The sequence below is a fragment of the Ziziphus jujuba genome, chromosome 3 (assembly GCF_031755915.1).
Source record: "Ziziphus jujuba cultivar Dongzao chromosome 3, ASM3175591v1".
Lineage (NCBI taxonomy): Eukaryota > Viridiplantae > Streptophyta > Magnoliopsida > Rosales > Rhamnaceae > Ziziphus > Ziziphus jujuba.
The window spans coordinates 21,336,696-21,364,120 of record NC_083381.1 but is presented as its reverse complement, the minus strand read 5'-3'; the positions used below and the strand labels follow the sequence as shown (position 1 = coordinate 21,364,120).

Sequence of the window (27,425 nt, the reverse complement as noted above, 5' to 3'; positions counted from 1 at the left end):
TACAAATTCAACCTCCTTTGAATTTAAAATGTTGAATAATTTATATTATATTAATTCAGTTTATAAATTGATGTTTAAAATGATTAATAAAAAAGTTTAAAAATTTTAACAATTGATTAGTTTTCTTAATTAACAAAAAAAAATGAGAAAAGATTATTAATCGAAAATACCAATCAATTTTCTCAATTTTTAAAGTTTCTATTAATAAATTTGGAATCAATTTACGAATTATACTTAACGTGAAACACATGGTAAATTGAAAATTACACATAAAATATTTTTCATTGTACCATTTAATCAAAGTATAGATACTAAAATGCAATTAACTTTTGAATTTATATATGAGTAAAAAAAAAATCTAGCATGTAGAAATTCATAATTACAAGTTTATTTATTTATTTATTTTTCTAGAATCCATGACATAATCCTAAAATAAGATGAAAAAACTTCATCATATAAACTGTCTCCCACGTTGAAATTTTTTTAAAGACTTGAAGAAAATATGCAGTGAATGAAAGACTGGGATGAGCGAAAAAGCAGCAAAAGAAAAAGCAAGCTTTATATGCAACCATTACATGAGTGATGTGGCTATGCAACCACTACTCATGTAATGCTGTATAACAAATCATTCATCATCAAAAACACATAATAATTATTAATAATAATGTGGTATAGATTGTTAATTTGTTGGGCTACATCGAGTGTATTTATTGAGGGAAGTGGTTGCAATAGACACTTCATATTTTTGGGTATTTGGTAAAGTAGGTCCTTCCAGGAACCCAGATTTGTTTCCCAAATGATGGGTATGGATAAAGATAGAAAAAGAAAAAAGAGAGTGGAAATTAATACAAACCAATCAAATTTGATAGCATGGAAGATCTAGCAAGAAGGTTGAGTGCTTTCTAAACAATTTTTAACAGGAAAAAGAGAGAGATAGAGAAGTTGCTTCAAAGGTTGCTAAACTTGAGTACAGCATCGAACTTAAATTTTACTCAAAGTTCCATACCATGCATCTCCAACAAACAGTAATTTTGTGGTATTGTATATTAAACTTCATCCCCCAATCCACAATATGAGATGAGAGAGTGAGAGTTGGAAATTTCTCAGAAATGGCTTGCTTCCAGAGGGAATCTCCAGCTCTAAAAGAAATCCTGCTCAAACTGTACAAGTAAGAAATTTGCACTTTTCTGATTTTGTTTTCAATGCCTTTCTGGCCCTTTTAGCAAGTATTTTTTATTTTTTGTATTTTCCTAGTGCCGGAATGATATAAAATGTGCTTAGGCAAAGACAAGTAGATAGATCAGTAAACTGCTTAATGATACTTGAGTAGAATACAAGTGGGAATCTAAGTGAGAAATTGTATAACAAGGAATTTGCTAGGAAAAGCACATTAGGAGCATAGATTCGTTTGAAACTACACTTCTGCAGTAATATTAATGATGCAGACCCTTATTATATCAGCCACTGTGGGATAAGAAGATTGCAAAACTCTCAATATTAAGATTGTCAACATGCACTTAGCTTCTTCAAAAATAGTTTTTTTCTGTTTAAAATAAATAAATAAAACTGTGGTATAAACCCAAGAGACTAACATGATAATGATTCTTTTTCCAGTTTCAGCTGATGGGAAATCTCAATCATCTGTTATATCAGCAAAAAAAGAAAATAATAAGTTGCTTATTGATTTTCTGTAGAAACCTAAGGTGCAGCCAAATGAATAAAACTCTAAGCAAAAAAATTGTAGCTCTAGCAATAAGGAAGTAGCAATTATTACAGAATATTTAGAAAGCATGAGTCTGGCAGACAGATATATGTGCTTTCCAGGTAGATAAGCAACTTTCTCAACAAGAATTTATGGATACTGAAGAAGACAGGCATGTTAACTCTGTTTAGCTATAATCACTTTCACTAAATGCTTAATGAGTTGTCACATTTTGTCTTCACCATTCATTTCATGTTAAGAAACTTAAAGTTTGGCAAATAAAATACAAAACCAATCTCTTTAAGGATTTTTAGACTGTCTTCGGAATTTTTAGATATAACATAAAAAGCATCTCTCAGAAAGCAACAAAACGAAGATACCATGCAAACCTTCAGTGCAATGTCAGATTAAAATATAATTGTAGAATAATGGAGCTCCTAATGGTACTCAAAAAGAAAAATCTTTGATACACCTTTTTGTACTTAAGATTGATCCCAACAAGCACTAAAAGACAATAAAACAAGTATATTGGAAGTATACTAAATTTTTTCATATTTTTTGTGCTGATTAACTATTAACAAACTTTTTAATAAAGGTTTTGTGCTGATTAACTATTAACAAACTTTTTAATAAAAGTCTGTTATTGTTCAAACTGATGGCTTCTCATAGACCTTTTTCCCATGTGATTTCAGTTGCTCATTTTAGAATCACTTTTCATGTGTTTGTTTACTGCTTCCATGTTTTTGTTTACCGCTTCCACCATTTCAATGCAAATTTCTGCTGGCCTAACATTTCCATTGGTTTTAAGGTATAACATGGATCAATCAAAATATATATATATATATATGTGTGTGGGTGTGGGTGTGTGTGTGTGTGTGTGTGTGTGTGTGTGTGTGTGTGTGTGTGTGTGTGTGTGTGACATGGATCATATAATAAATGTCAATGCACAGTTTGCTGGGAGAAAGAAAAGGAAAATTCAAAAGCCCTGAAGTAGAGGGACAGATATCGATATTCAAAATTCTTATATTTCATATTCATGAAGACTATAAATTTTGTGCTTTTCATGACAGTGCTGAAAAGACCATGGAGATTGATCATCACTTATATGAATTTGGTTCTGTGGAATATCATATTCAGGTAATCATCAGAACCTCTCGCAAACCAAACTTTAAATAAAATTTTCTGCTTGTTTTGTCACTATTCCAGTCCATGTCTTCACCAGAATTGCATTGCGTAATCCAACCTACTTTTACACATGGAACCATTATTGGAATTTCAAAGTTTAGGAGTTTTCTAACTTCAAATGAATTTCTGAGCTGTCACAGTCACAGAGCCAGTAATAGAAGGAAACACTTTTAGCAAAGAAACATGAAAACAATTTGAATAATACTACAAACAAATTTTCTGTATAAAGATCTAAATGTCTGCATATTATACACATAAATATATCTTTCTATCTATATATATACATTTTTCCCCCCTTTTTGTGTGTCAACTAGGAAGACACATGGCTTTCAAGCTTCCAAAAAGCATTCTAACAACTTTCCTGTTTTTTAACAGTCTTCACCATCAGATCCACAATATGCTTACTTGTCAATATCAACACCACTACTGTCCCAAGGAGTCATGCTGTCACATGGTTTATCACATTTCACCATACAGATGGTAAAGGAAATTTGCTCTGATGTTGTGGAGATCATTGAACCTACAAAAGAAGGATACCAGCTCACTCTTAGACTTGATTTTGCCAAAATTCTAAATAGCAAAGGTTTGGTTGGTTTTCCTTCTAATCACCTATATGGCACATAAAAACATTTTAACATATCATTTGACTTAAATCAGATAAATGCATTACACATCCAAGAACAACAGTTTTCATATTTCAGTAAACTATTTCAAGAACTGCTAGGGAAACAAGTGTAGCTAATGGAAGAGATAGATACTGCCTCCTAACACTCTCCGAAAGAATCTTGTTTAAATAGAGATAAGGATTTTCTTTTATCATATCTACAAGTGTATTAATGCAAGTTCCTTGTTCCAGATTCTGAAAAGGTTATTTCAGAGATTTCAGCACTACAAGCAGTTATATTAAGCACCCAGCTCAAAGAAATGTTGTTAAGTGTCAACACACAGGATACATATCAAGGGACATACAAACCAATCAAACTTGTGTATCACCCAAGAGAACCTTTCTTTGTCATCCGACAGGTAACTTCCAGCCATAAAACTATAAATCTTCTTCAAAATAGGGAAGTTGCTGATTGAAACTCTATAGAGAACATCAAACTTTGAAGGAAATAGCAATACTGTGAATTTAGCAATAAAATATAAAAAGCAACCAATTAAAAACCTTACATTTCCAATAAATAAACAAGCAGCTAAAATTTACTGAAGAACACTTCTAGATATATCACACGAAGTTTTCCAAATGCTTTAAACTTATTTAATGGCACAAATCTGCTAAATCATGAGGCTATGCTTTATTTCCAAATAAAAGTAGCCAGCAACATGAGAAGTAAATTGCAAATAATCATTTATCACCTGTATCGGAGTACACACTATAAACAAAATAAGTGGAAATGTTAATTGACAGCCAATTATGTACAGGAATAAATCACAAACCTAGATTTTCAAACAATTTCAACTTTCTATTTTCTAGCATGTGGACAATTTTCTTAACAACAGAATTTAAGGTCACATCATCTAATTAGTTCAGATTTACAACTTATGCCACCGAAAGCCAGCCTATATAAATTTTAACCATACTAATTGGCAATGTCCAAATGCCTTAGGCAGTACCCACACTAAACCCACTGTATACTAAATGGCGGCAGTACCCACACTAAACCCAGTGGATGCTATTGTTATTGCAATTTATACAGGTTCAACAGAATGGATTTTTATGTCTTATTGACAGCCAAAAAAAATCATGGCAGTATTCCCAATGCGCTTCAAAGACAAATCAGATGTAATTATTGCAACAGCCTTCTTCCAGGTTTGTGGCTGACAGCGTGATAGATACTAGAGATTTTCTCATTAACTCTACAACAGAAATCACACTCTTCTTGGTCTCCTTAGAGTGATAAATGATTTTTTTTTACCCCCTTTGGAATCAGGAACTTATGGATGTAGGAAATTCAAAAGAATGGTCAAAAGCACCACCTTGTTGTTGGTCACCCATTCCACCTCCAGAATTGACAGGAGAACCTTTTGAAGATTTGAGTACCAATGGAGGATTTGTATCTTTTGGTATACTCATATTGTCCAATTACTAAATGCAAAGTCCATTCATTGTTGTCCATATCCTGGACAAAGTTTGACCTGACTCAAATGATGACATTTCATATGAACATGTGCAGATATATCTTCACGTCATGTGGATGATAAAAGAGTGGACAAAACTGTATGGAGTTTATTGAATTTCCATGCCTATGTTAAATTCCATGTAAAGGTAACACGTATACTGAGTTTTTTTTCCTTTCCTGTAAGATTTTCCCCAGTGTTTCTGCAACTCTTAAGTGCCATGCTCTCACATTTCGCTGAAAACATTGTACAGAGCACCAGAGGCTTCATTCAAAGAAGAATGAGAAAGCGCCTGGAAGGACTAGTTCAGGTATAAATTAACAACCATAAATATCTACTCTTTTATTTCTCCTCATATTAAAAGGGATTTTTTCAACTCAAACCGATACCACAATAATGTCAAGCAAGTAAACTGCATACCCTTGTCAGATACTGACAAGAGAGTACCTACCAAGCCAAGATATTGACTTTGTATACTGAACTTATAGGTCCTGCCTAAGTCAAGTTCAGAAGAAGAAGAAGAAGAAGAAGAAGAAGAAGAAACTAAAAAAGTTCAAGGTATGCCTTCAACTTACATATTGTTGTATGAACCAAAAGAATGAATAAATAAGTAGATTACATTAAAAAGAAGATAAAAGTATAGGCATAAGCTCTTTTATTCTCCCGAGCTGAAGGCACAGGTGGCTAGCTTCTAACAAACAAAAAGTTGAAAAATAAACTTTGCTAAACTCACTAATGATTATGGTCTTAATACTTTACTTTTCTTTCCAAGCAAATGCAGGACGTAGGAGTAGAAGAAAACTGGTCATCTTACCTAAATCTAAAATCCTCAAACGAAAATGTGGCTATTTCAGCAGGAAGATCAAGAAAATCCGTTCCCGTATTAAAATCCATGGATTTTGGCGGTTTCGCAAACGATGGTTGAAAATGCCCAAGTTTTCATCTTCAAGGGGTTATACAAAATTAGAATAGCTTCTTTTCCATGATATGCATATCGTTATTTTACTTGTAGTTAAATTATGCACATTCATGTGCGCTGAGGTTAGAAAAAATATGCCCTGTACCTACATATAAGTTTTAAGGTGGAATGACCTTAGACCACAATTTGTTGACGAAATATAAATTAAAATCAAGGTCATGAATCATGATTCTCTATTCATCACAAAAGGAGCTAAGGCATATAAAACTATTTATTCTTACTACTACAACCTTTAGAATGAAAAACCAGAACCAAGCGTGTACAGAGACACTTTTAAATATAATGACATAATGAAGATGAATGGACAAAACCGGAGCTACTTTGTTCTTGACCATGGATAGACGCATTGTTAATTTTTTATAAGGTTATTAACATATTTGAGAAAAGATAAATGGTCTCAGTTGTGACGCCAGGATAGTATGAACCAATGTTTAGTAACCGCTTTCACATGGAAACTCAGTCCATCTCATTGAAACTCATAACATTAATATGCAACTAACAAAACTCAGAAAGTAACAGTAAGCAAACAAGTATTGCTGATTATCAATTCGTGATATTAAAAAAACTAGTCACCAAAAGGGCACTGAAAAAAAAAAAAAAAGAAGTAATCTTCATCAAAACTTTGAACTTCATTACATAGCAAAGAGATATAGACATACATTTCATTCATTCAAGCTCAAGCTCAGCGTTTGGACGCATGAACACAGTCTGTGAGTCAAGCTGAGCTAACAACGGCCCTCCTGCTTCACCATTTCTCGATCTCCTTTTGCTCGAAACCAATCCAAATGACACAAAACTCAATACCAAGACTCCAATTGCATGCCCAATGAACAATAACTTCATCAAAGCAGCACCCCTCAGACCATCCTCTTCAAGATCACACCGCACATCAGCATCTTCTTTGGTCAAAACCATTGAAATTTTCTGACACCCTTTCAAAGCAAACACATCGGTATACAAAGACAACCCAGTTTGCAAAATCCATGTACCTTTGAAAATCAATCCCGAAGACAGCAAAAACTCTGCGAAGAACGACCAGGGTCTGATTGACAAATACATACAACAGCCAGCACAGATAAGTGCCAAAGCACCTAACAATTCATAAACAGTGCCACTGAGACCCGTAATCCCCTTGCCGATCACTGAATACTCAGCAAGAAACGAAATCCCCACCAAGACGAACACAAAGCCTTCATTAATATGTAAAAGGTTAAAGTTTTCTCGGAAAATGATCAAAAGGATGAGTACCCAGAAGAGGAATACCACTGCTGATTGCTGGAAAAAACCAAATCTGTAAGTTGGGTTACCGGTAAAATTCAAGAAGATGAAAATCTCGGAGAAAGAGGCAATGGGTAAGGCTACAATGAGAGCGTACAAGTCCAAGTTTTTCCATCTGGGTTCTGAGAAATACCATGTTTTGGATCTGTAGATAGATGGGTTTTCGAGGTATAGAGAGGAGGAACGGAGGAGGCGATGGAGACCTGTAGGGAAGAGGAAGACAAACGCCGAGAGATGTGTTGCCAGTGAAGCCATTTGTTTTTTTTTTTTTTTTTAACTGTTTTCTGTTTTCAATTTCTGTGTTTTTACATTTTTTTTTTTTTTACTGTTTCTATGTTTTTATTTGTTTTTGGGAGAAGGAAATGGAATTATGAAACTTTGAAATGTGAAATATTATAAAAAATAAAAAATAAAAATTGACAAAGTCTCAGCTTTGATTTTTTTAGCGTTATACTTGGTCTATGCTTTCTTCCATACCAGTTCTTAGTCGTTGGCTGTTTCTATTAATTCACTTTTTACTAGAATGTCTACCACCTACATGTTACATGTTATCCCACATCGAAAAGAGGCCAAATAGATTCTAGCTTGATAGTAGCTATAAATAAGCAAGTCCATAGCCTCAGCAAATTACGCAGCCACGCGGTGAGCACAGAGCGAACTATTCTTTCGCCTTTTACTAAAGAATACCGTGTGCTCGCCGCAAATAGTGGCATACGCCTATTTTTGGAGGGGTTTCTCTAAGTAGAAGCCCCTACATATCTTGAGTCTGAAAAGTAGTACGGTCTCGTGATGTAGATTAGACATTAGCAATGAAGTCTGATGTCATATGAAAGAAATAGGACACCTGACGTTCTGAGTGTCTATCATTTGTACTGTGAAGGATGTCCTTGTCCTGAGCTATTGTGGATGAGTCGTGCCTATATTTGTATCTCCAGAAAGAGCCTTTAGCCTTTTGAAGAAGCAGAACTTCCAAGTTTGTCATCCTCCCTGACTAAAACCTTTAAAATAATGAAGGTTGTATTGAATGTCCAAATTTAATTCGAGTGTGAAATTGTGGATTATAATGATATTAGCTTTCACATAAATCTTTTTTTCTGCATTTTCTACCCAGTTATGTATCATTGGAGTGGAGTCCCATACTGACTTCGTTACAAAATGACACAAGCAAGAGAAAACACTAATAAAATGGAAAGGTCACTTGGGAGCAGAATTCATGAAGCCATGCAGTAAGCACAGAGCGAACTATTCTTTTGCCTTTTAATCGTGTGCTTGCTGCAATTTAGTGGGCATACGTTTATTTTTGGTGGGGTTTCTTTCTCAAAGAAGCTCCTATAATTCTAGTTTCCAAAGATCTTGTGCTTTGATTTGGTTACTCTCCCTGAGTGAATTTATAATTTACCAATATCTACATGATATGAAATACTAGTCCATACTGATGATGATTTGAACTGTAATGAAATCCTAATGGGTGTCAAAGTTCTACAGGAATTGACATGCCTCATAGTTCATGACCAGGAACTTGTATGTAGAAAGCTAGGCCAATGGTTGGCTCTTATGAGAAACGCCTTAGAGATTATTAATAACTGCTCGCTAAGTGAAGGCCTTTTAGGTGCCACTCTTCCCTGTGAAAAAAGAAACCCTTTTTTGTGCATTTCTCAAATGTGATGAGAAAAACTCAATTATTTTCTCAGGTACACTTTCTGGAAAATATGATGCTTGAAATTGGAGCTTGCAACTGAAAAAGATACTGGAAAACGGCAATGGCTTACTTCCAAGACTCTTATTGGTTTAAGATTGGTCATTGAAGGGATCTAACATCACAATCTTTCTAAGGCATTGTGCTCCTACTTGATTGAAATCCATGAGCCTTTTTGGACTCAGTCTGTCTTCTATCTCTCTCTATCTAGAAAAGCTAACATTTTTCGAGATATTCAAAGTTCAGTTTACTTCAGTTAAATTGATGATTGTTTATAACCAATCCAACTTTAATCAACAAAGGTTTGAAATAGATTAAAGTCCCACATAGGGATGTGACAAAATGGTACAAGCAAGAAACCTGCTATAGAAACGGAAGTCACCAGTCGGTACAATTCACGGAGCCATGCAGTGAGCACAGAGCGAACTATTCTTTCGCCTTTTACTAAAGAATACCGTGTGCTCGCTGCATATAGTGGCATACACCAATTTTTGAAGGCGTTTCTCTCGAGAGAAGCTCCTGCATTTCTAGTTTGAAAGTTATGAAAAAGTTCTGTTATAAGTTCCCAAGATAATTGAACATAACTGAACATTTTTTTTTTATTTGCAATATTGAAGGGAATTTTAACAATACAATCTTCTTAACCTGAGAAAAAAAATTCTTAGTTCTCATTTGTGTCATTGTTCTCAATCAATCCACAAAGCGCTTTTATGCTTTTGTGGAAAAGTAAATTTTTGACCAAGTTTGTAATCTCCCTCTTTTTATATCTGACATTTTTAAAGAGATTCAAAGTCCAATCTAGTCAACCTTATAAATTGATGAAGGTTTGTTAGCTGTGCAAATTTTGTCTAAAGTACTAACGAGAAAGAAATTTTGGGTTTATGATCTCAACTTTCATATGATTATTTATGTGTTTTTAGAATGTTAACTATTCCACATTGATTCATAGCAAAATCACACGAGCAAACAATGTGGTGATTCCCAATAAACAAACAAATTCTGTATTTAGCTCCTACAACAGTTACTGGAACTGTCATTGCAGTCCAAAAGGAATTATATATCGAAGTCCTGCAGTGATCGACATGCCTCAAAGATCATGACAAGGAACTTGTATGTACAAGTAGAAGTCCTAGTTAAGGAATGGTTGGTTCTCAAGTGAAAAGCCTTGTAGATTACTGAATTCCCACTAGCTAAGCATAGACCTTTCACAGCCCCTTCGTATTGCAGGACTGGATTGGATTGGACTGAAATACTGGAAGTATTGTTCTATCATATTGAAATAAATTTAAAAGACTAATTTGATTGGTCTGAACTTAAAATAGACCAGTCCAATCTGGTCCAATCTTCCAACACAAACTGGCCCTTAGATGACACTCTTCCCTAAAAACAAGAACCTCCTTTTGTCCATTTTTCAACGTGATGAGCAAGTTCAGTTCTTTTTTCAGGTACACTTTCAGGAAAATATGATGCCTGAAATTGGACCTTGTAACTGAAAAGCTAATGGAAAAATGCATGGCTTACTACCAAAACTGCATCGAGTTTAATTTTCGCAATTGAATGGATTTAATATCACCATCATTCTAACTATTGTGCTAATCTTGATTGATATCCATGATCCTTTTTGAACTGAGTCTGTATCCCCTCTCTCAATCCAGTAAAAGCCAACATTTTTCAAGACGTTCAAAGTTCAGTCTACTCCACTTAAACTGATGATGGTTTTATGAGCAATCCAACTTTAATCCACTAAGGGTTGGAGTCCCACATAGAGATATGACAAGATGGCACGAGGAAGAAAACTGCTATAGAAATGGAAGTCACCAGTCAGTTCAACTCATGCAGCCACGTGGTGAGCACAGAGCGAACTATTCTTTCGCCTTTTACTAAAGAATACCGTGTGCTCGCCGCTATTAGTGGCATACACAAATTTTTGAAAGGGTTTCTCTCAAGAGAAGCTCCTATATATTAGTTTCTTGAAACTTTATCTTCTTGATGTTTATCAAACATTGCTTCATTGAAACGTGGATTTTTCTACTCTTGAGGGTTGTTCCATGGTGATTTGTGTACTCTGAGACTGGTCACTAAACTGGAGCAGGCCTTGCTCAAAAAGCATCCTTCAAACCCCATTTGGAAAGTCTCCTTGATGCATGATTATACTGTTACATGGTACTCATTTATTGAGTTTGAAAATATAATTAGCAACTTCTGTAAAGGGAATTAAAAAAATAAAATTAAATTAAATTAAAATACTGTGTTTTCATATTTTCAGCTGATTTCCATATCAAACTGAGCTTTAATGAAGACACATAATGCACCCAGATAGGTCTTTGTTCCAACTTATAAACTAGCCTACAAATTGTGTTTTGTTTAATATATGGAGGTTGAGATGAGAAATCCAAGAAATCCCCCAAATAGTTACCCCAAAACACATACTTGCATTTACATGCTTTATATCAGAAGCAAAATCATTTACCAGAATCTCTAAGAAACTACAAGGTTTAAATGCAGTCTCTTAATATGAAGAGAATTCTTAAAGTCAATATAAAATGAGTGGCTATAAGCTGTGTAAGGATAATTTCTCTCCCAAAATACTAGTAATGTTTTTAACATTCGAACATTATACAAAAATCCACCCAGTAAGTTTCAAGAACGTGACTCATATATTCTAAGAGATTTTAACTGTTAGAATTGTTGCAGTTTATAATTTAGTCTGATGTAGAAGTGTTAAACTCTATTGGAATCTGTAAGTCATGCCTAAAATGTTTTACACATGAATTGGTAGTAATATAATTTAGTTTATAAGCAGAGTCAACAAGCATAGAATTAGCATGTCCTCCAGTTCTCATGAAGTTCCATATCAGAAAGAAACAAAATGGTATAAACCAGAAAGCTGGTATAAAATTGGAAGTCAAGGAATCCATACAAATCACGCAGCCATGCAGTGAACATGGAGCGAACTATTCATTCGCCTTTTACTAAAGAATACCGTGTGCTCGCTGCAAATTGTGTCATATGCCTATTTTTGGTGGGGTTTCTTTCACAAAGAAAGCTCCTACAATTCTAATTTCCAAATATCTTGTGCTTCTTTGATTTGTTTTGTCTCCCTAGCTGAAATTACAATTTACCAATATCTCTACATGACAGTGAAAAGATACAGAAGTAACACAAGTCCTCGAACACGAATACGAATTTGAATTCTTTGTGTCCTAAACAAACAACGTGGTGATTCCCAACAAACATGCAAGATTGGAAACTGGCATTGCAATCCAGAAGGAAGCATATGATGTTCTACCAGGATTTACATGCCTAAAAGTTCATGACAAGGAATTTGTATGCACAAGGCATAGCTAGGCAAATGCAGTTGTTGCCTCTTATGAGAAAAGCCTTGGAGATTACTAGACCTGCATTAGCTAAGCATTTGGCCTTTATAAATTTCATTCTTCCCTGAGAAAAGGAACCCCATTTTATGCATTTTTCAATGTGATGATGAGAAAATTCAATTCTGCTTTCTTGTACAGTTTCAGGAAAATTATGTTGCTTGAAATTGGAGTTTGTAATAGAAAAGCTATTGGAAAAATGCAATGGCTTACTTAAAAAACCGCATCAAATTTAACCTTGGAAATTGAAGGGATTTGATATCACCTTATTTTATAAGCAATGTGCTAATCTTTTATTGAAATCCATGAGACTTTTTGTACTCACTATGTATTGTTCAAGACACTCAAAGTTCAATCTAGTAATCCACTACACTAAAACTGATGATGGTTTTATGAGCAATCCAACTTTAATCTGCAAAGTGTTGGAGTCCCACATGGAGATTTGGCAAGATGATACAAACAAGACAACTACTATAGAAATGGAAGTCTCAAGACAGAGTAATCCACGCAGCCACGCAGTGAGCACAGAGCGAACTATTCTTTCGCCTTTTACTAAAGAATACCGTGTGCTCGCTGCAATTAGTGGCATACGCCAATTTTTTTAAGGAGCAACTCTCTAAAGAGAAGCTCCTACATATTAGTTGCTCAAAATGTTCTCTTTCTCGATGTTTAATAAATGTCTTCCTTGTTGATCTTCTTTTTTGATGTTTTATTAAACATTTTTTATTCATTTTCTTGTTCCATGTTGGTTTGTCTACTCTTAGATTAGCCATTAAATCAGCTTTGAGCAGGACCAAAGTAATTTGCTTCAAAAAGAAAAATTCAAACCCCATTTGACAACATTTTGTTGATGCATGATTATACTGTCACATGGTACTCATCTATGAATTTTGAAAAAATAGTTATTAACTTTTTTAAAATGAGTAAAAACAAAAAAAAAAAAAAATTAAAAGAATTAAAAAATAAAAAATCATATTTTCAGCTGATTTCCATATGAAACTGAGCTTTAATGAAAACACATACCCCAAATAATTACCCAAAAAACGCAAACGTGCATTGCATTACACACTTATTCCAAAGAAAAATCATTTGCCTGAATCTTGGAGAAACTACCAGGTCCAAATGTGAGTCTGTTCATGTCAAGAAAATTATTCCAGTCAATATAAAATGAGTGGCTATAAGTTGTGCAAGGATAACTACTTCAAAAATACTAGCAAAGTTGACATTCAAAGATCACACGAAAATTGACCCAGTTTAATAAGTTTCAAGATTGAGAAGGATTTTACATGACTCATATATTCTAAGAGCATTTTTTGACTGTAAGAATTATTGCAGTAGATACTTTAGAGCAGTTGTTGAAAAATCTATTGTTAAAAGTGTTATAAACTCTATTAAGTAAGTCATGCCTAAAACTTTTGCATACAAAATGGAAGCAATATAATATATAGTTTATAATCAGAGTCATACACGCATAGAAACAGAATGTTCTCCATACTCTTTTTCATGAAAGTCCCACATCAGAAAGAAACAAAATGGTGCAAACCAGAGAGCTGGTAGAAAAATGGAAGTCAAGGATTCGTCCACTTCACGCAGCCACGCGCTGAGCACAGAGCGAACTATTCTTTCGCCTTTTACTAAAGAATACCGTGTGCTCGCCGCAATTAGTGGCATACGCCTATTTTTTGAAGGGGTTTCTCATGCCAGAAGCCCCTACAATATTCATTTTCAAGAATTTTCTCATTTGATCTGTCAGTTCTGGTTTGGCTTTTTTTTATTGTCATTCTAAAATAAATTGGGCTGAAAATGAACTGTAATTTAGATTAGCTATTTAGGTTTTCTTTTTCAAATCTGATTTACTCTGAAAACTAAGGTGTTAGCGACATTGTTGGTATTTGGCTCTTTTTTATTTAATTGTGTACAATTTGCTTATATAGAACGTTGGTTAGTAATAGTTAATATTTATTAAACATATAAGTTACCTATAAAATTAAAGAAGGAAAAAAATAGAAATATAAATACAAATTAAACACGATAAATTAAGTTAATTTTTTTCTTTTAAAATTTCTGATTGTTTAAGATGTCTAATTAACATTAATCAACATTTGACATAAGTGAAAAAAAAAGGAAGAAGAAGAAAGAAAGAAAACATATACAATTTCTGTTTTTTGTTTTCTTCTTAGCAATTCCAAACTTTCACTATAACCACAGGTAGGAAATTTTTGTTGAGCCAGCTATTGAAATTGTTAAACACAAAACAAAAGCCCACCAAACACTTTCTTTAGAAAGCAAAATTAAATTCATTCACTCATATTTTCCAGAACCTTCCAAAGGATCTCAGCGTGGAAAATCCCATAATTTTTCCTCGACATGAAGCTACCGACTAGCAAACATATTGTTCACATGCAAAGATGATACTAATCAAGGAAAAATTTAGATTCAGTCTTCCAATTGGTGGTCTGGTCAAAATAATGAACCTTTTTTTTTTCTTTTCTTTTCTCTTTTTTGCTTTTTGAAGAAAAGAAATATTGAAAAGGCAGGATCATTCTATCCGTAATTGAACGGCTAATAAAAGGGTAAAAAATTGTATCTAAACTCAAAGAAATAGCCACTAAATTTTCAGATTCCGATTTCTTCCAAACAAATGGGGACCATAATTAATAGGATTATTCAATTTATATACGCTTTGTAGAAAAACACAAACTAAAAAAATCCACGCCACCAATATATGTGGCTCAAAATGCCTTTATAAACTTCCTCATACACTGCCACCCAATAGAAAACCAAAGGTTCTCAAAGTTACACCAAAATATCCCCTCTTCCACACAAAACTAATAAAACCCCATCAAAAACTACCTTCACAAACTCTTAACAATCCTAAACAATTACGAATTTAATTTTTTTTTCTTTTTTTTTTTTTTTTGCTTCTTGGTTTTTTCAATGGCAACTTCGATTTCTGCAACTGGGTTGCGTTCATCTTTCCATGGAAGTTGGGGAACTTCAATTGTTGGTGAAGATTTTAACATGCTTGCTAAAACAGTTCCAACACAAGTTCGAGTTGGGAAACCAGTTCGATCGCAGCCCATGATGAAGAATGTCAATGAAGGAAAAGGTATTTTTGCTCCTATTGTTGTTGTTACAAGACAAATTATTGGCAAGAAGAGGTTCAATCAACTGAGAGGAAAAGCAATTGCTTTACACTCCCAGGTAAATTCTTCACTATGAAGTTGTTTTTCCCGCTTTTTCTAAACGTACCCTTTTGCTCATTTACAAGCATTTTGCACAAAATTGTTTCCAAGTGTTTCCAAATTAGCGTTGCTTAAAATCTTTATCAAATCCAATGTTTATCAGGTGATTACGGAGTTCTGCAAATCAATAGGAGCCGATCCGAAACAAAGACAAGGACTGATTCGGTTGGCCAAGAAAAATGGAGAGAGACTTGGGTTCCTTGCATGAATGAAATCAGATGCTTGTATTTTTGAGAAATGTATTCAAGTTAATAGCTCATAGCTAATAGATACTCCTTTTCATCTGCGTTTCCTTTGTGAACCGGAATGTAAAACTAAGTCTTTGTATTATTCTATATTGCTCTTTGTCATTCTTCAGTTTAGTTGTAATATTTCTTTTCTCATAGTACCAAAACAAATTTCAGAAAAGATTAGTCACTAATTTGTGAAAATAATGTGGGCAAAAAAATTGCAGTCATACTCATATCACCACATTAATTTTTTACTTTTTTATCCTTAAATACCCTGTTACAAACAATAACTTCTCTTGCAGTCCACTATGGTCAAGGTTTTACATACTTAAGCTGCAACTAGAATTTCCATAAAATTCTGCAACTCCATATATTTGTATATTTAATCTCACAAGTCGTATGGTTTGCTCGCCCATTTAGTTTCTGCAGAGCTTATTGCTTAATTAAGCTTGCTAATTAATGTCAGAATTTTGCTTAACCTTAACCTCCTTACTTTACTTGCTGCGCAGGGTCTATAGAACGAAAGAGTTATAATCAAGTATGACAAGACAGAGAAAAAAATATCCATAATAGCTCCACTACACCAAAAATTCTTCAGAGGAAACTTAACAGAAAACCCAACTAAGTCCAGTTCATTCCATGATTACTAGTTTAAAATGAAAGAGATTAACCAATCAAAATTCACTCAAATTAAATATTAATATATGAGTGTTGTTATCATATTACATTCAAAAAAGAACGAGCAAAAATATATATCATCAATTTAGCTTCCTCAGTAAACAGAGCACATAATGTTGACTTGTATTGAGTTCGGCAATATGCATCACAAGTTCAGTAACTGACAAGCAGAGATCCATACAACAAAATGACCAAGCGCGCAGTTCAGACATTGTATCGTGCCTTTGCTGATCTATCCCTTTTAGAATCATCCTGCAACAATGAAAAAAATGAGAGATATAGGACGAAAATGTGGATTCAAAATCAGATAGTATCAATAAAGTATAAACTAAATTTTACATGGAAGCTGTAAGTTATCTTGTCAGAGACATCAAGTATCTCCTTCCACTTCCTTCCAATGCCCATCTACATAACAAGACACAAATGAACAAAATTTAATCACCGACTGCAATAAAGGATGGAAAGATTATATGAATGATCACTGACTTCCCATGATAAATAACAAGAACTCAATATTGGATGGGAAGCATGGCATGAAATATGACAAAAGATTTGGACAATTACAAGACATGGTAATAAGTATTAAGATGGTTATTCATACGATACAGGAAAGAACCGAAGAAAATGAAATTCTTGAAGCAAGTCCTACATGGCTCCATTAAGAAACATGCCGAGTACAGAACAACAACTGCAACCAATTAAGATAGATCTATTCTGCAATCTAAAATAAATTTAATAAGGAACTCCACCCCCATCCCTTAACTCAGTTGATATCCTACTTCTGATTCTATAACTAGCAGCGGTTTTTTATATACAAAAAACCTCCACCCAGTCAACAAGTGAGCAAGAGTTGCTCTTAAAAATCAGTAAGTTATATAGTCAATATGGTTATAACCACTTTAAGGCCAACCGACTTAACCTCACTATGAATTGATCTTTCAAAATAAAGAGAGAAATAAAACAACACATCAGAGTCCAACAGGCAAAACAGAATTGAGGAGTATGACAAAATTCATCGAATGAAAAGAAGAAAGCTGTGTTATATAGAGTAATACTTGCCAAAAATCAGATGCAAAATCTAAAGTTTAGTTCATCAAAACAGGTCTATCTTACATGGACATGTAGCAAATATTTATAAGCATGATGATTATTCAATCCATAAACCTAGTTTATGATATTGTAGAAAGCGTTTGACCTGGGCAGCCTCGTTTGTAGCCGTTTTTGTCCATAGTGCAAGTTTGTCCTGCCTCTGGCGCACACTTGCCACAACACCACAAATCTCATCAGCCTCATCAAATTGCTCTCCAATCAAAGCCATCAACTACACAATAAGTTAAAACCCCATAAATTAAATAATCAGTGAATTCACCCTATCGCAGAACTAACTTCATATGCATAATGCATAGAACGGTAGAAACACTTACAGTTTCTAGCCACATTGTATCAAGACCACCCTTTCTACTGCTGGTGATGGTCCACTTTCCTCCATGAGCACATTCGGGATCTTCCCATTTGGGCTCAATCCCAGCTTTGAACAAGTGGAAATCTGCATTGGCAGGCAACTTGCTGGGCTTGAATACCTGATCATACAAACTACACAAAGACTCCGTATCTTAGCTCAATGTTAACAATCAGAAACAAATTAGAACTTTGCAATTAAGGAGAATGACATGAGTATGTCAAAAAATAATTGACTATCTAAAAAACAATAACCCTCTAGCAAACATACAAAACCAACTTAAATCTCTTTTCGATACAAAACAAATATATATATATTAAAGATGGCAGAACTTAATTATGGGTACTTCTGCTAGATTATACACAAAATTGGACTAAGGTTCGTTCATAAGATGCCCAAAAGAAGATAAATCTCAGAATCGTCAAGCTATGACGTTACTGGGATCTTACAAAACAATAGCACCCACCAAGCCAAGCAAGCCAAGTTTCAATCTTTATGCCATTAAAAGAAGCAAGATTTCCAAATTTCATCAAAATTCCGAAAAATTATCTGTTTCCCCACCTCTAACTTTCTGATAAACGAAACATTAAAAATAACCACAAAATAACACTCAATTAATAGTAAAAAATAAAAATAAAAATAAAAAACAGGCTAAAACCCGCATCACCAAGAAGATACACAAATCCAATCTAAAGAAAAAAAATCAAGAAGGAAAAAAAAAGCCAACAATTCAATACTCAAAAGCACCAAGATGAGGAAAACCAGAGAAGGGTAATGATGGGTTACCACCAAAACTCCTCGACGGTGTCGAAAGTGTAGGCTCTTTTAAGGGAGGTTCCCCAAGCCTCTCCTTGTTTGGGCTTCGACTGGTTATCGAACCAAAACGTCCACTTTCTCTCCAGCTTGTGCGGCTCAGCCTGCTTCTTCGTCTCAGCCACCGCCGCCGCCGCCACTTCCTCGGCGCCGGTATTACCCTCCAAAGCCACATCTATCTCGGTCGCCATCTTCCTGTCTTGTTGTCCGTTCGGCTTCGTTTGCTGTTCGATCAGTTTTGCAGCTCTGTGTAAACAAGCTCTGTTTGGTTTTTTAGGTATTTTCCCTCTTAGGTTTAACGAACTGGATCATGGTTTTGGAGAAAGCATTATGGGATTTGGGCCCAAAGTTTTAGTGGGCTTTAATAATAGTTTAACCCAGGGGGAATATGGCCCAATACCCCCATAGGACCGAGCTTCATGAATTTTGCCCCCTCAATTCATTTCTTTTTTGATCTACCCCTTAATATCTCTTATAACCCTCAAACAAAAAACAATTACTTACATATCCTTTTATTTATTTTAAAATATAAAAAAAACACTTGGTGAGCGCAAAAACCCATGGCGTGAGAACCAGAGGCCGTATCATCGAGACCATTTTGTGGAGATCGCGGCTTTTCAGTCAACCGCCGGCGCGGTACTGTGTGATCTAGCGCAGAGAAAGTTGAAGATTGAAGAAGATGGCATGGAGGCAAATGCTCTTCAAGGGGAGCCCAATTTCTCAACCCCTTTCACCAACTGGGTTCGCTAGATTCTTCTCCAAGCCATTCCCTTATGCAGGTTAGTGATTTTTTTGTCCTGGGTTTAGTAACCCATAAAAAGATTTTCTTACTTTCTGTTCGATTCCCAGAGCAAGAAAAGAGAATTGATAAAGAAGAAAATTTTTCTGGGTTCTTGTGAATTTTGTGATTTGAACTTTGTAAAAAAATTGTCGATAGAAAGAGAGATCCAAGTAGTTGTTTTTGGCTGCTGAGTTAGAATCGAAATGGGTAAAATTGAATTTTATGTGTAAATCCAGGATTTACAGAGTGAGAAACTTGGCTGGTATTGAAGTTAATAGATTCACAGATAGGAAACATAGAGGAAAAAATGATGAATAAGGTTGATTATGCTTAGTTTCCCGCATTGTTTGGTTGGTGAGAAAGATGGGGAATAAAGGAAAAGGAAATATTGGTTTATAATTTATTTATCATTATTTGAGAAACTTATCTATACCAAGCTGATTACTGAATGCTGAATAACTCTTTAAGTTGGAAAAAGAAACATGGTTTTTGTTTCAACGTTATTATAGCATTGAAAAACCGTGTTCACTCTTGTCTGGTTGCTAAATGACTGATAAAGATGAAGAAAAGCAGAATTTGATGTTCTCTGTTTTGGTGATTTTACTTTTAGTGACTGGGAATTAATCCTACAAATCATGTTTTATGTTGGCTCAAGTGAGCAAGATTCATGCTTCTGATGAGTGATGTACTTGAGCATGAGAGTTTATATGAAATAAAATTTGTTAGAATTAGATTAGATTACTGTGAAAGTGTTATAGTCAGTAGGAGATCTAAAGTTGTTGCTTTTGTTGCAGTGAAAGTTGGAATTCCAGAATTTTTAAATGGAATAGGCAAAGGGGTGGAATCCCATGCGACTAAGCTTGAAACCGAGGTGGGCGACTTCCAGAAACTGCTTGTCACTCGGACGCTCAGGCTGAAGAAACTTGGCATCCCTTGCAAACAGGTATTTCCTAAATCTTTATCTACTATATATGCACATACTTGAAGCCCTCTGCCTTTTGGGTATATTATAATTCTTTCAGTATATCCGTCAATACATCTGATAGTATTGCAGATCAGAAAATTTGGTTATAAATTGCTTGCTTAAATCTAAGTGAAAGATTTCATGAAAAGTAGGGTGATTAATTTATGTTTATGGTTTCTTAAACTCTTCTAACGAAGAAAGTTTAGGGATGCTTAAAGGAAACTCTGACTATCCGGGAATGGTTAATTTATCTTTTAGTTTGGCAATGGTACTGCAACTTGAAATCACCCTAGTTCTGGAGTTTTGTTCTTTGTTCTGTTCCAATGGTTGCAAATATTTTTGTTTTACTGGGCAAAAGTGAAAATGTTTCAGGAAGACAGCATGCAGAATTGCTTTGAGAGCTGTCATTTATATCATACTGGTAGAAAGAAAAGATGTTATTTAACGAAAATGTTTACCAAAATTGAAATGCAGTGCCGGAGTATGTGTTGCTTTATATTTGGTAATGATATAAACTTTCTAAATACTGACTCAAATGAGTTTAGGCTTCTTCCCTAAGTGATGTAATATTTTCTTGTCTTGTTGTACTGACTTTTGCTTCTGAAATACTGTAGGCCTTGTCTTCTTCTTCATTTCTCTATCTAAGAAGAAAGAGTTAAAAGTAGTGCATATATTTTTTGTTCTGCTACTTGTTAAATTTGTTGGTGAAAGGCGTAATGAAAGTTGCGGTTTTCTTTAGGATTAAGTTCTTTGGGACTTAGCTTCATTTGATGGTTTGAAGAGATTAGATTACTTATATCTGAATATGATATTTGTTTTTCAGAGGAAGCTGATATTGACACACGCCCACAAGTATAGGCTGGGACTATGGAGGCCTCGAGCGGTACCAATGAAATCCTAACTAGTTTAGGACTAGCTTGCTTATTGAGAATGTATCAAATGTCACATTACAGGTGGAACTATGCAGGTTTTACTTTTGTTTCTTAGTAAAGATGTCATTGCAGAGTGATGTAGGAAACATGCAGAATTTGATGTCATCTGGTGTTCAACGTTCACAATGCCTTGATAAGCCCATTATCATTGTGAAGTTTCGAATTATTTTGATATCCTTCTGGTTCAAATTAATTTGTTTAATTATCAACTTTATCCCGGATAACCAAATAATAGGATAAATGAGTTTTAATTAGTTCAACTTAGTTTAAAAAACAAGTAAGAAGTTGAATTAGTAATGAATATTCATCCAGCAATAATGTTTACAGTAGTAGCAGAGGCATAGACTATGCAATAGAATTCTCCGTTATTGTATTCTGCTGTTTCTGCTACATGAAGAAATAGCTCTTTAAAAACTCGTTACAACCTCAAACTTGGTACTCTGTTCTGTAAGCCAAATTCAGCTCTCTCTGTTTGTGTCTCGAAACATAATACTCATCTAAATGGTAGTCGAACTCGAGACCTTATGTCTAAGATAAATGGAAGAATTCAGAGCTCCTTATCATGCTCAAAGCCAAACAAGTTGCTTTCATCTATAAAATAAAAGCGAAAATCATATAGTAAACTAAGAAGCAACATGGGCATAGTATCTTCAAACTTAATCGGCCTCAAAACTCCAACTGAATGGAGTTGGCTGAATACACAATTGGTTTTAAAGACTGCCATAATGCCAGTGACAACTGATGTACATGCTTGGAGTCTTAGGCACTTCAACATTCTCATCATATCTTCTGATGTATACAAATTCTACAATGGACCCAATAGAGGTACCTATAAGATAAAACATAAGGTAACTTCTGGTTAGAACTCACAAAATCCATGTTAGCAATAGCTGCAGACAGTTTATATGAGAACTCGACCGGTATAGAGAAAACATACGTGGGTAGAGAGGAGCAAGGTCCAGATGGGTTGTTATGGGTACAAAACTTGCTTCATGCCATCGAAAACCACTACATTGCTCCCTGGTTTGTAGTTCGTTTACACTGCAATCACATCTGGAGCAAGTTCCCGAATTCATAAAAAGCCTATTACAATGTATCGTGTAGTCACAAAGATTATAACATGAAAACTATTCTCAAGCTTGCGAACAAAAAACATAGGAGAAAGTACTTGAAACAGGTCATACTCATGAACAGATACACAAAAGGATGACAGAACATTTGGTTGCTAATTCATGCCTGCCAGTGCTACGTGTGGTGACAATATGTATGAGATTGGTTCCCCATACAGCCTGATCGAAAGATGAATTCATATTGCCCACTGGAGTAATTATAAAAGAATACAACAAAAATAAAGGAAAAAGATCGATGGGCAAATCGTACATGAATCCATATGGTTTTACAATTTTGAAGATGAACACAGGAAACTGCATCACATCATACACGAGAACCCAAGATACCTGAAAGTTAGAAAACAAATATACCAATACAGTTATCTTCACCTTGTAAAGTTACCCTAAAACAAGAGACATAACCCCAATAAGCAGAGGTATCTTTACCTTGTAAAATTATCACAAAGCAGAAGATAATGGTAACAGCCATCGCAATCAGGTTGATATTGGGTGATGATACACGTCACCTCCAATTGTAGCACCAATAGTTGGCGCTAAAGATGTTAGAGCTAAAGATGCGTCCAAAGCTGGGGAACATTCTAGTGGCCCTCCAGAGTCTAATTTCAGGGTATGCAATTGTTACTTGCACGCAAATTTGTATTTCATATGTTGTACTAATATATGTTGACTTATGTTTTGGATATTGATATTGATTAGCTTGCTTGCTTGGAGGCAAAAGTTGATGAATTAAATAAAGAGATGGCAGCGTTAAGGAAGATGCTTAGTTCTGTTATTGACCAACAAAAGCATCAGGTATCATTTAGACAACTTAGTATACTTTACTTTAGTGCTTCAGCATTATTAAATTACATATTGTAATTCAGCAATTACAATTATTCCAGAGGGCATTTGTAGTTTCCCGACAGTTTCGTCGGTAATTTCCCGAGGGTGAACAGTCATCAATTTTTTGCAAACTTTGATACACTTTTATGAAATTTTTTGATTTTCTCTCCTTAGTACAATTATAGAATCCATGTTTAGCATGTTTTTTCATTCAACACACCTTAGGGGCCTTGTGGGGTAAAAAAAATTGGCAAAACAATACGTACTGTACATCCTCGGGAAATTACCGACGAAACTGTCGGTAATTTTTCCAGGGGGCATTTGTAGTTTCCCGACAGTTTCGTCGGTAATTTCCCGAGGGTGAACAGTTAGCTTATTTTTTGCAAACATTGATACACTTTTATGAAATGTTTTGCTTTTCTCTCCTTAGTACAATTATAGAATCCATGTTTTGCATGTTTTTTCATTCAACACACCTTAGGGGCCTTGTGGGGTAAACAAAATTGGCAAAACAATATGTACTGTACATCCTCGGGAAATTACCGACGAAACTGTCGGTAATTTTTCCAGAGGGCATTTGTAGTTTCCCGACAGTTTCGTTGGTAATTTCCCGAGGGTGAACAGTCATCAATTTTTTGCAAACTTTGATACACTTTTATGAAATTTTTTGATTTTCTCTCCTTAGTACAATTATAGAATCCATGTTTTGCATGTTTTTTCATTCAACACACCTTAGGGGCCTTGTGGGGTAAAAAAAATTGGCAAAACAATACGTACTGTACATCCTCGAGAAATTACCGACGAAACTGTCGGTAATTTTTCCAGAGGGCATTTGTAGTTTCCCGACAGTTTCGTTGGTACTTTTCCGAGGGTGAACAGTCATCAATTTTTTGCAAACTTTGATACACTTTTATGAAATTTTTTGATTTTCTCTCCTTAGTACAATTATAGAATCCATGTTTAGCATGTTTTTTCATTCAACACACCTTAGGGGCCTTGTGGGGTAAAAAAAATTGGCAAAACAATACGTACTGTACATCCTCGAGAAATTATCGATGAAACTGTCGGTAATTTTTCCAGGAGGCATTTGTAGTTTCCCGACAGTTTCGTCGGTAATTTTCCGAGGGTGAACAGTTAGCTTATTTTTTGCAAACGTTGATACACTTTTATGAAATTTTTTGATTTTCTCTCCTTAGTACAATTATAGAATCCATGTTTTGCATGTTTTTTCATTCAACACACCTTAGGGGCCTTGTGGGGTAAAAACAATTGGCAAAACAATACGTACTGTACATCATCGGGAAATTACCGACGAAACTGTCGGTAATTTTTCCAGGGGGCATTTGTAGTTTCCCGACAGTTTCGTCGGTAATTTCCCGAGGGTGAACAGTTAGCTTATTTTTTGCAAACTTTGATACACTTTTATGAAATTTTTTTATTTTCTCTCCTTAGTACAATTATAGAATCCATGTTTTGCATGCTTTTTCATTCAACACACCTTAGGGGCCTTGTGGGGTAAAAAAAATTGGCAAAATAATACGTACTGTACACCCTCGGGAAATTACCGACGAAACTGTCGGTACTTTTTCCAGAGGGCATTTGCAGTTACCCGACAGTTTCGTCGGTAATTTACCGAGGGTGAACAGTTAGCTTATTTTTTGCAAACTTTGATACACTTTTATGAAATTTTTTGATTTTCTCTCCTTAGTACAATTATAGAATCCATGTTTTGCATGTTTTTTCATTCAACACACATTAGGGGCCTTGTGGGGTCCAAAAAATTGGCAAAATATGCCGTACTGTACACCATTGGGAATTACCGACGAAACTGTCGGTAATTTTTCCAGAGGGTATTTGTAGTCTACCGAAGATTTCCTCGGGAATTACCGATGGTGAACAGTTATTGACAAGAGAATCATGTACAAAAACTAAAAACAAAATCTGAATATGGAAGAAATTGGATCCTTTCACAAATATGGAAGTTTCCTTTTTTTTTTTTTTCTTTTTTGTTTATTACATTTTGGTATCTTTTTTTCTACAAAAATCCAGCTGAACACAACTCTATAATTCCTATGTTCCAAGATTATGTATAAGATTCGAAACATATTGGATACAAAGTCCTACAAGGTAGCAGACACGGCAAGACTTTGCTGGCATACCTCATGCTGAACCAGAATCCTGATATCCCAAACAAAAATATATAAAAGAAAGAAAAAATTTGTGAAAAATTAAGTGAAAATTCAAACTCCAATGCCTGTTATCAACTGGCCCAGCGTGAAGGATTCTTTTCACATATACCAGGTTAGGCCATCTGCCTCTGTGCTAATAAGCCTTTGCAATTCAAATTTTTTTATGATGCTGAAGAATGATGCCTAAAATTCACACAGCAGCATGCATCTCTAGCCGTCTTCGTGCTAAGATTTTCAAATTTGTTCAGAATGCTTTGAAGCAACCTGTGTGTCCACCGTTCTTGTGTCATGCTTTCTCTTGCTTCGTCTCTTTGATCTAGATGTGCGGGTCTTTGTAGGATGCTTTACAGCATGCTCTTGGATGCCCAACACTACATTTTCATTGGTAGGGAGTTCAGGAGGGGCATCAGGCCATGGTGTGCGTTTTGATGGTACATTGACCTCCAGAGGAGGATCAATTATCCATCTGTAAAGAGACCACACTAATGTCAAATGCATGTGCATAGGAAGAGATTCTGCTAAATGAATTTTAATTAAATAGGCAATTGACTGTCATGATTTTTGTGTGTCAATGATATATATTGAAATTTAGATGGCTTGATGAGGGGTGGGGGGAAAAAAAGCATTTCCATATGACAAAATTATTGACTAAAGGTAAAGATTTGCTGAACCAAAGTAAAATAAAAAGAAGCATGCTACATAAAATCATAGTACAATTATATAAGTCAATTGTTTAAAGGATTGTAGTCAAATTGCAAGTAAGAAAGCCCTTCGGAATGAGGTCAGAGGACTGAACAGAAATACATTGAAATGCCACACCAATACCACTTGACCACTTGAAACAATGCAATGACATTCACTTGAAAAGAGAAGTTGAGCATCATTGTCACATTCACAGGTAGGTTACTAATTTTAAGTTCTACCCATGTGTGATATTCAAAATCACAATTTCATAGCCACAATTTTATGCTTTGAAAATAAATTAGAGACGCATAGTACTTAGAAATTGAAGGATATAACAGCAGAAAGTTTAACATGACAAGATTATTACAAAACATTTCTACCAATTGTATATGATCATTGGCACTGTTGACTCCATCTATGCTTCAAATTTTTTAAACAACCATGACAGCTTTCAGAATGCAAAAACCATATGCACTATAAAATGGAAAATGGATTGGAGACACAATAGGAAAGAAGATATGGTACCTGTAGGGCCAAACCATAACCGCCATTCACATCTTGCTCGAAATAAAGTAACTGGAAAATAAAGCAATTAGATTATAAATTTAATGTCACACCAGCAACACAAAAGAAAATGCAGATGCAGAGAGAGAGAGAGAGAGAGTTCATAGTCATCAAACATGGTATATAAACAATTTAAATGCAAAAATATGAAATATACATACCTTAAATTTGCTTTGTGCATTTGAAGTAACTCTTTCTACAATACCACACTCGGCTTGTTGCTCGTTGATCGGAACACCAAAGAAATGAGCATTTTGCTTATCCACCTGCAACAAAACAAAATCAACCAAACGGAAAATTCCAGAAAGAATGAAAGCACCTTTCCACTAACTGATGACAGAATGGAATGTATCCCTACTTGGCTGTACTCCATCCAGCATCATATCATCATACATATCTCTCAGCAAGAAATGCCTACCACCATCGTTATTTGAAAAAAAAAAAAACCAGAACACAACTTTCACAATTTCTCTTTCACAATTTCTCCCCAAAAAAAAAAAAAATTCCCAACACCACTAACAGAAAATCAAAATTAGAGTTGTTGCCTACCTGTTGCTTCTGCTTCTGCTCCTAGAGCTCTCTAAAATCCTGCAGTTTTCTCT

The 27,425-nt window shown here is 34.8% G+C and overlaps 5 protein-coding genes, 2 long non-coding RNA genes and 7 other non-coding genes across 16 annotated transcripts; 11 read left to right on the top strand and 3 right to left on the bottom strand.

Annotated features, from left to right (window-relative positions):
* Window positions 1-747: 747 nt before the first annotated feature.
* On the top strand, window positions 748-6,172 carry LOC107422784 (actin-related protein 2/3 complex subunit 2B). 2 transcript variants are annotated; one of them, XM_048477848.2, is made up of 10 exons: window positions 748-1,168; window positions 2,773-2,839; window positions 3,263-3,470; window positions 3,744-3,910; window positions 4,620-4,697; window positions 4,819-4,951; window positions 5,062-5,153; window positions 5,259-5,315; window positions 5,494-5,563; window positions 5,778-6,172. In XM_048477848.2, the coding sequence occupies exons 1-10, from the start codon at window positions 1,110-1,112 to the stop codon at window positions 5,975-5,977; spliced, it is 1,131 nt and encodes a 376-aa protein (XP_048333805.1). In that variant the 5' UTR covers window positions 748-1,109; the 3' UTR covers window positions 5,978-6,172. The 2 variants fall into 2 exon arrangements, with proteins under 2 accessions (XP_048333805.1, XP_048333806.1); XM_048477849.2 differs by having other exon boundaries at window positions 751-1,168; window positions 5,787-6,172.
* Window positions 1,255-7,698, bottom strand: LOC125423486 (uncharacterized). Of its 2 annotated transcripts, none has more exons than XM_048477851.2 (2): window positions 6,644-7,698; window positions 1,255-1,641 (listed from the first exon to the last, which is right to left on the bottom strand). In XM_048477851.2, the coding sequence occupies exon 1, from the start codon at window positions 7,515-7,517 to the stop codon at window positions 6,651-6,653; it is 867 nt and encodes a 288-aa protein (XP_048333808.1). In that variant the 5' UTR covers window positions 7,518-7,698; the 3' UTR covers window positions 1,255-1,641; window positions 6,644-6,650. The 2 variants fall into 2 exon arrangements, with proteins under 2 accessions (XP_048333808.1, XP_048333807.1); XM_048477850.2 differs by lacking the exon at window positions 1,255-1,641 and adding an exon at window positions 3,043-3,407 and having other exon boundaries at window positions 6,644-7,694.
* A 154-nt stretch (window positions 7,699-7,852) lies between these two features.
* On the top strand, window positions 7,853-9,756 carry LOC125423487 (uncharacterized). Its single transcript, XR_007242160.2, has 3 exons — window positions 7,853-8,488; window positions 8,748-8,871; window positions 8,954-9,756. It is a non-coding gene; the product is annotated as an uncharacterized LOC125423487 (long non-coding RNA).
* Window positions 7,896-8,012, top strand: LOC125423639 (U5 spliceosomal RNA). Its single transcript, XR_007242348.1, has one exon. It is a non-coding gene; the product is annotated as a U5 spliceosomal RNA (small nuclear RNA).
* On the top strand, window positions 8,479-8,590 carry LOC125423640 (U5 spliceosomal RNA). Its single transcript, XR_007242349.1, has one exon. It is a non-coding gene; the product is annotated as a U5 spliceosomal RNA (small nuclear RNA).
* On the top strand, window positions 9,360-9,476 carry LOC112492448 (U5 spliceosomal RNA). The gene has a single exon (XR_003056832.2). It is a non-coding gene; the product is annotated as a U5 spliceosomal RNA (small nuclear RNA).
* Window positions 9,757-10,795: 1,039 nt separating the features above from the next.
* LOC125423651 (U5 spliceosomal RNA) lies at window positions 10,796-10,912 on the top strand. Its single transcript, XR_007242360.1, has one exon. It is a non-coding gene; the product is annotated as a U5 spliceosomal RNA (small nuclear RNA).
* Window positions 10,913-11,887: 975 nt separating this feature from the next.
* LOC112492435 (U5 spliceosomal RNA) lies at window positions 11,888-12,003 on the top strand. The gene has a single exon (XR_003056819.1). It is a non-coding gene; the product is annotated as a U5 spliceosomal RNA (small nuclear RNA).
* Window positions 12,004-12,841: 838 nt separating this feature from the next.
* On the top strand, window positions 12,842-12,961 carry LOC112492434 (U5 spliceosomal RNA). Its single transcript, XR_003056818.1, has one exon. It is a non-coding gene; the product is annotated as a U5 spliceosomal RNA (small nuclear RNA).
* Window positions 12,962-13,923: 962 nt separating this feature from the next.
* LOC112492432 (U5 spliceosomal RNA) lies at window positions 13,924-14,041 on the top strand. The gene has a single exon (XR_003056816.2). It is a non-coding gene; the product is annotated as a U5 spliceosomal RNA (small nuclear RNA).
* A 1,059-nt stretch (window positions 14,042-15,100) lies between these two features.
* Window positions 15,101-15,934, top strand: LOC107422792 (protein PROTON GRADIENT REGULATION 5, chloroplastic). The gene is made up of 2 exons (XM_016032287.4): window positions 15,101-15,536; window positions 15,681-15,934. The coding sequence occupies exons 1-2, from the start codon at window positions 15,270-15,272 to the stop codon at window positions 15,783-15,785; spliced, it is 372 nt and encodes a 123-aa protein (XP_015887773.2). The 5' UTR covers window positions 15,101-15,269; the 3' UTR covers window positions 15,786-15,934.
* Window positions 15,935-16,473: 539 nt separating this feature from the next.
* On the bottom strand, window positions 16,474-19,015 carry LOC107422791 (eukaryotic translation initiation factor). The gene is made up of 5 exons (XM_016032286.4): window positions 18,731-19,015; window positions 17,910-18,078; window positions 17,681-17,806; window positions 16,825-16,890; window positions 16,474-16,737 (listed from the first exon to the last, which is right to left on the bottom strand). The coding sequence occupies exons 1-5, from the start codon at window positions 18,946-18,948 to the stop codon at window positions 16,690-16,692; spliced, it is 627 nt and encodes a 208-aa protein (XP_015887772.1). The 5' UTR covers window positions 18,949-19,015; the 3' UTR covers window positions 16,474-16,689.
* Window positions 19,016-19,305: 290 nt separating this feature from the next.
* Window positions 19,306-21,608, top strand: LOC125422898 (uncharacterized). Its single transcript, XM_048475385.2, has 3 exons — window positions 19,306-19,536; window positions 20,333-20,481; window positions 21,326-21,608. Exons 1-3 carry the CDS (start codon window positions 19,437-19,439, stop codon window positions 21,401-21,403), a joined length of 327 nt encoding a protein of 108 aa, XP_048331342.2. The 5' UTR covers window positions 19,306-19,436; the 3' UTR covers window positions 21,404-21,608.
* Window positions 21,609-25,430: 3,822 nt separating this feature from the next.
* LOC132803286 (uncharacterized) lies at window positions 25,431-27,109 on the bottom strand. Its single transcript, XR_009638358.1, has 3 exons — window positions 26,985-27,109; window positions 26,785-26,835; window positions 25,431-26,041 (listed from the first exon to the last, which is right to left on the bottom strand). It is a non-coding gene; the product is annotated as an uncharacterized LOC132803286 (long non-coding RNA).
* Between the last annotated feature and the right edge of the window lie 316 nt (window positions 27,110-27,425).

Coding starts and splice junctions, on each gene's coding strand:
- LOC107422784 (XM_048477848.2), top strand. CDS start 1,110: ATGGCTTGCTTCCAGAGGGAATCTCCAGCTCTAAAAGAAATCCTGCTC. Junction 4,698..4,818: donor TTGCAACAGCCTTCTTCCAG/GTTTGTGGCTGA, acceptor CTTTGGAATCAG/GAACTTATGGATGTAGGAAA. Junction 5,154..5,258: donor ATGTTAAATTCCATGTAAAG/GTAACACGTATA, acceptor AACATTGTACAG/AGCACCAGAGGCTTCATTCA.
- LOC125423486 (XM_048477851.2), bottom strand. CDS start 7,517: ATGGCTTCACTGGCAACACATCTCTCGGCGTTTGTCTTCCTCTTCCCT.
- LOC107422792 (XM_016032287.4), top strand. CDS start 15,270: ATGGCAACTTCGATTTCTGCAACTGGGTTGCGTTCATCTTTCCATGGA. Junction 15,537..15,680: donor CAATTGCTTTACACTCCCAG/GTAAATTCTTCA, acceptor AATGTTTATCAG/GTGATTACGGAGTTCTGCAA.
- LOC107422791 (XM_016032286.4), bottom strand. CDS start 18,948: ATGGCGACCGAGATAGATGTGGCTTTGGAGGGTAATACCGGCGCCGAG. Junction 18,079..18,730: donor ACCGTCGAGGAGTTTTGGTG/GTAACCCATCAT, acceptor GTCTTTGTGTAG/TTTGTATGATCAGGTATTCA. Junction 16,891..17,680: donor CTACAAACGAGGCTGCCCAG/GTCAAACGCTTT, acceptor CTTGTTATGTAG/ATGGGCATTGGAAGGAAGTG.
- LOC125422898 (XM_048475385.2), top strand. CDS start 19,437: ATGGCATGGAGGCAAATGCTCTTCAAGGGGAGCCCAATTTCTCAACCC. Junction 19,537..20,332: donor CAAGCCATTCCCTTATGCAG/GTTAGTGATTTT, acceptor CTTTTGTTGCAG/TGAAAGTTGGAATTCCAGAA. Junction 20,482..21,325: donor TTGGCATCCCTTGCAAACAG/GTATTTCCTAAA, acceptor TTTGTTTTTCAG/AGGAAGCTGATATTGACACA.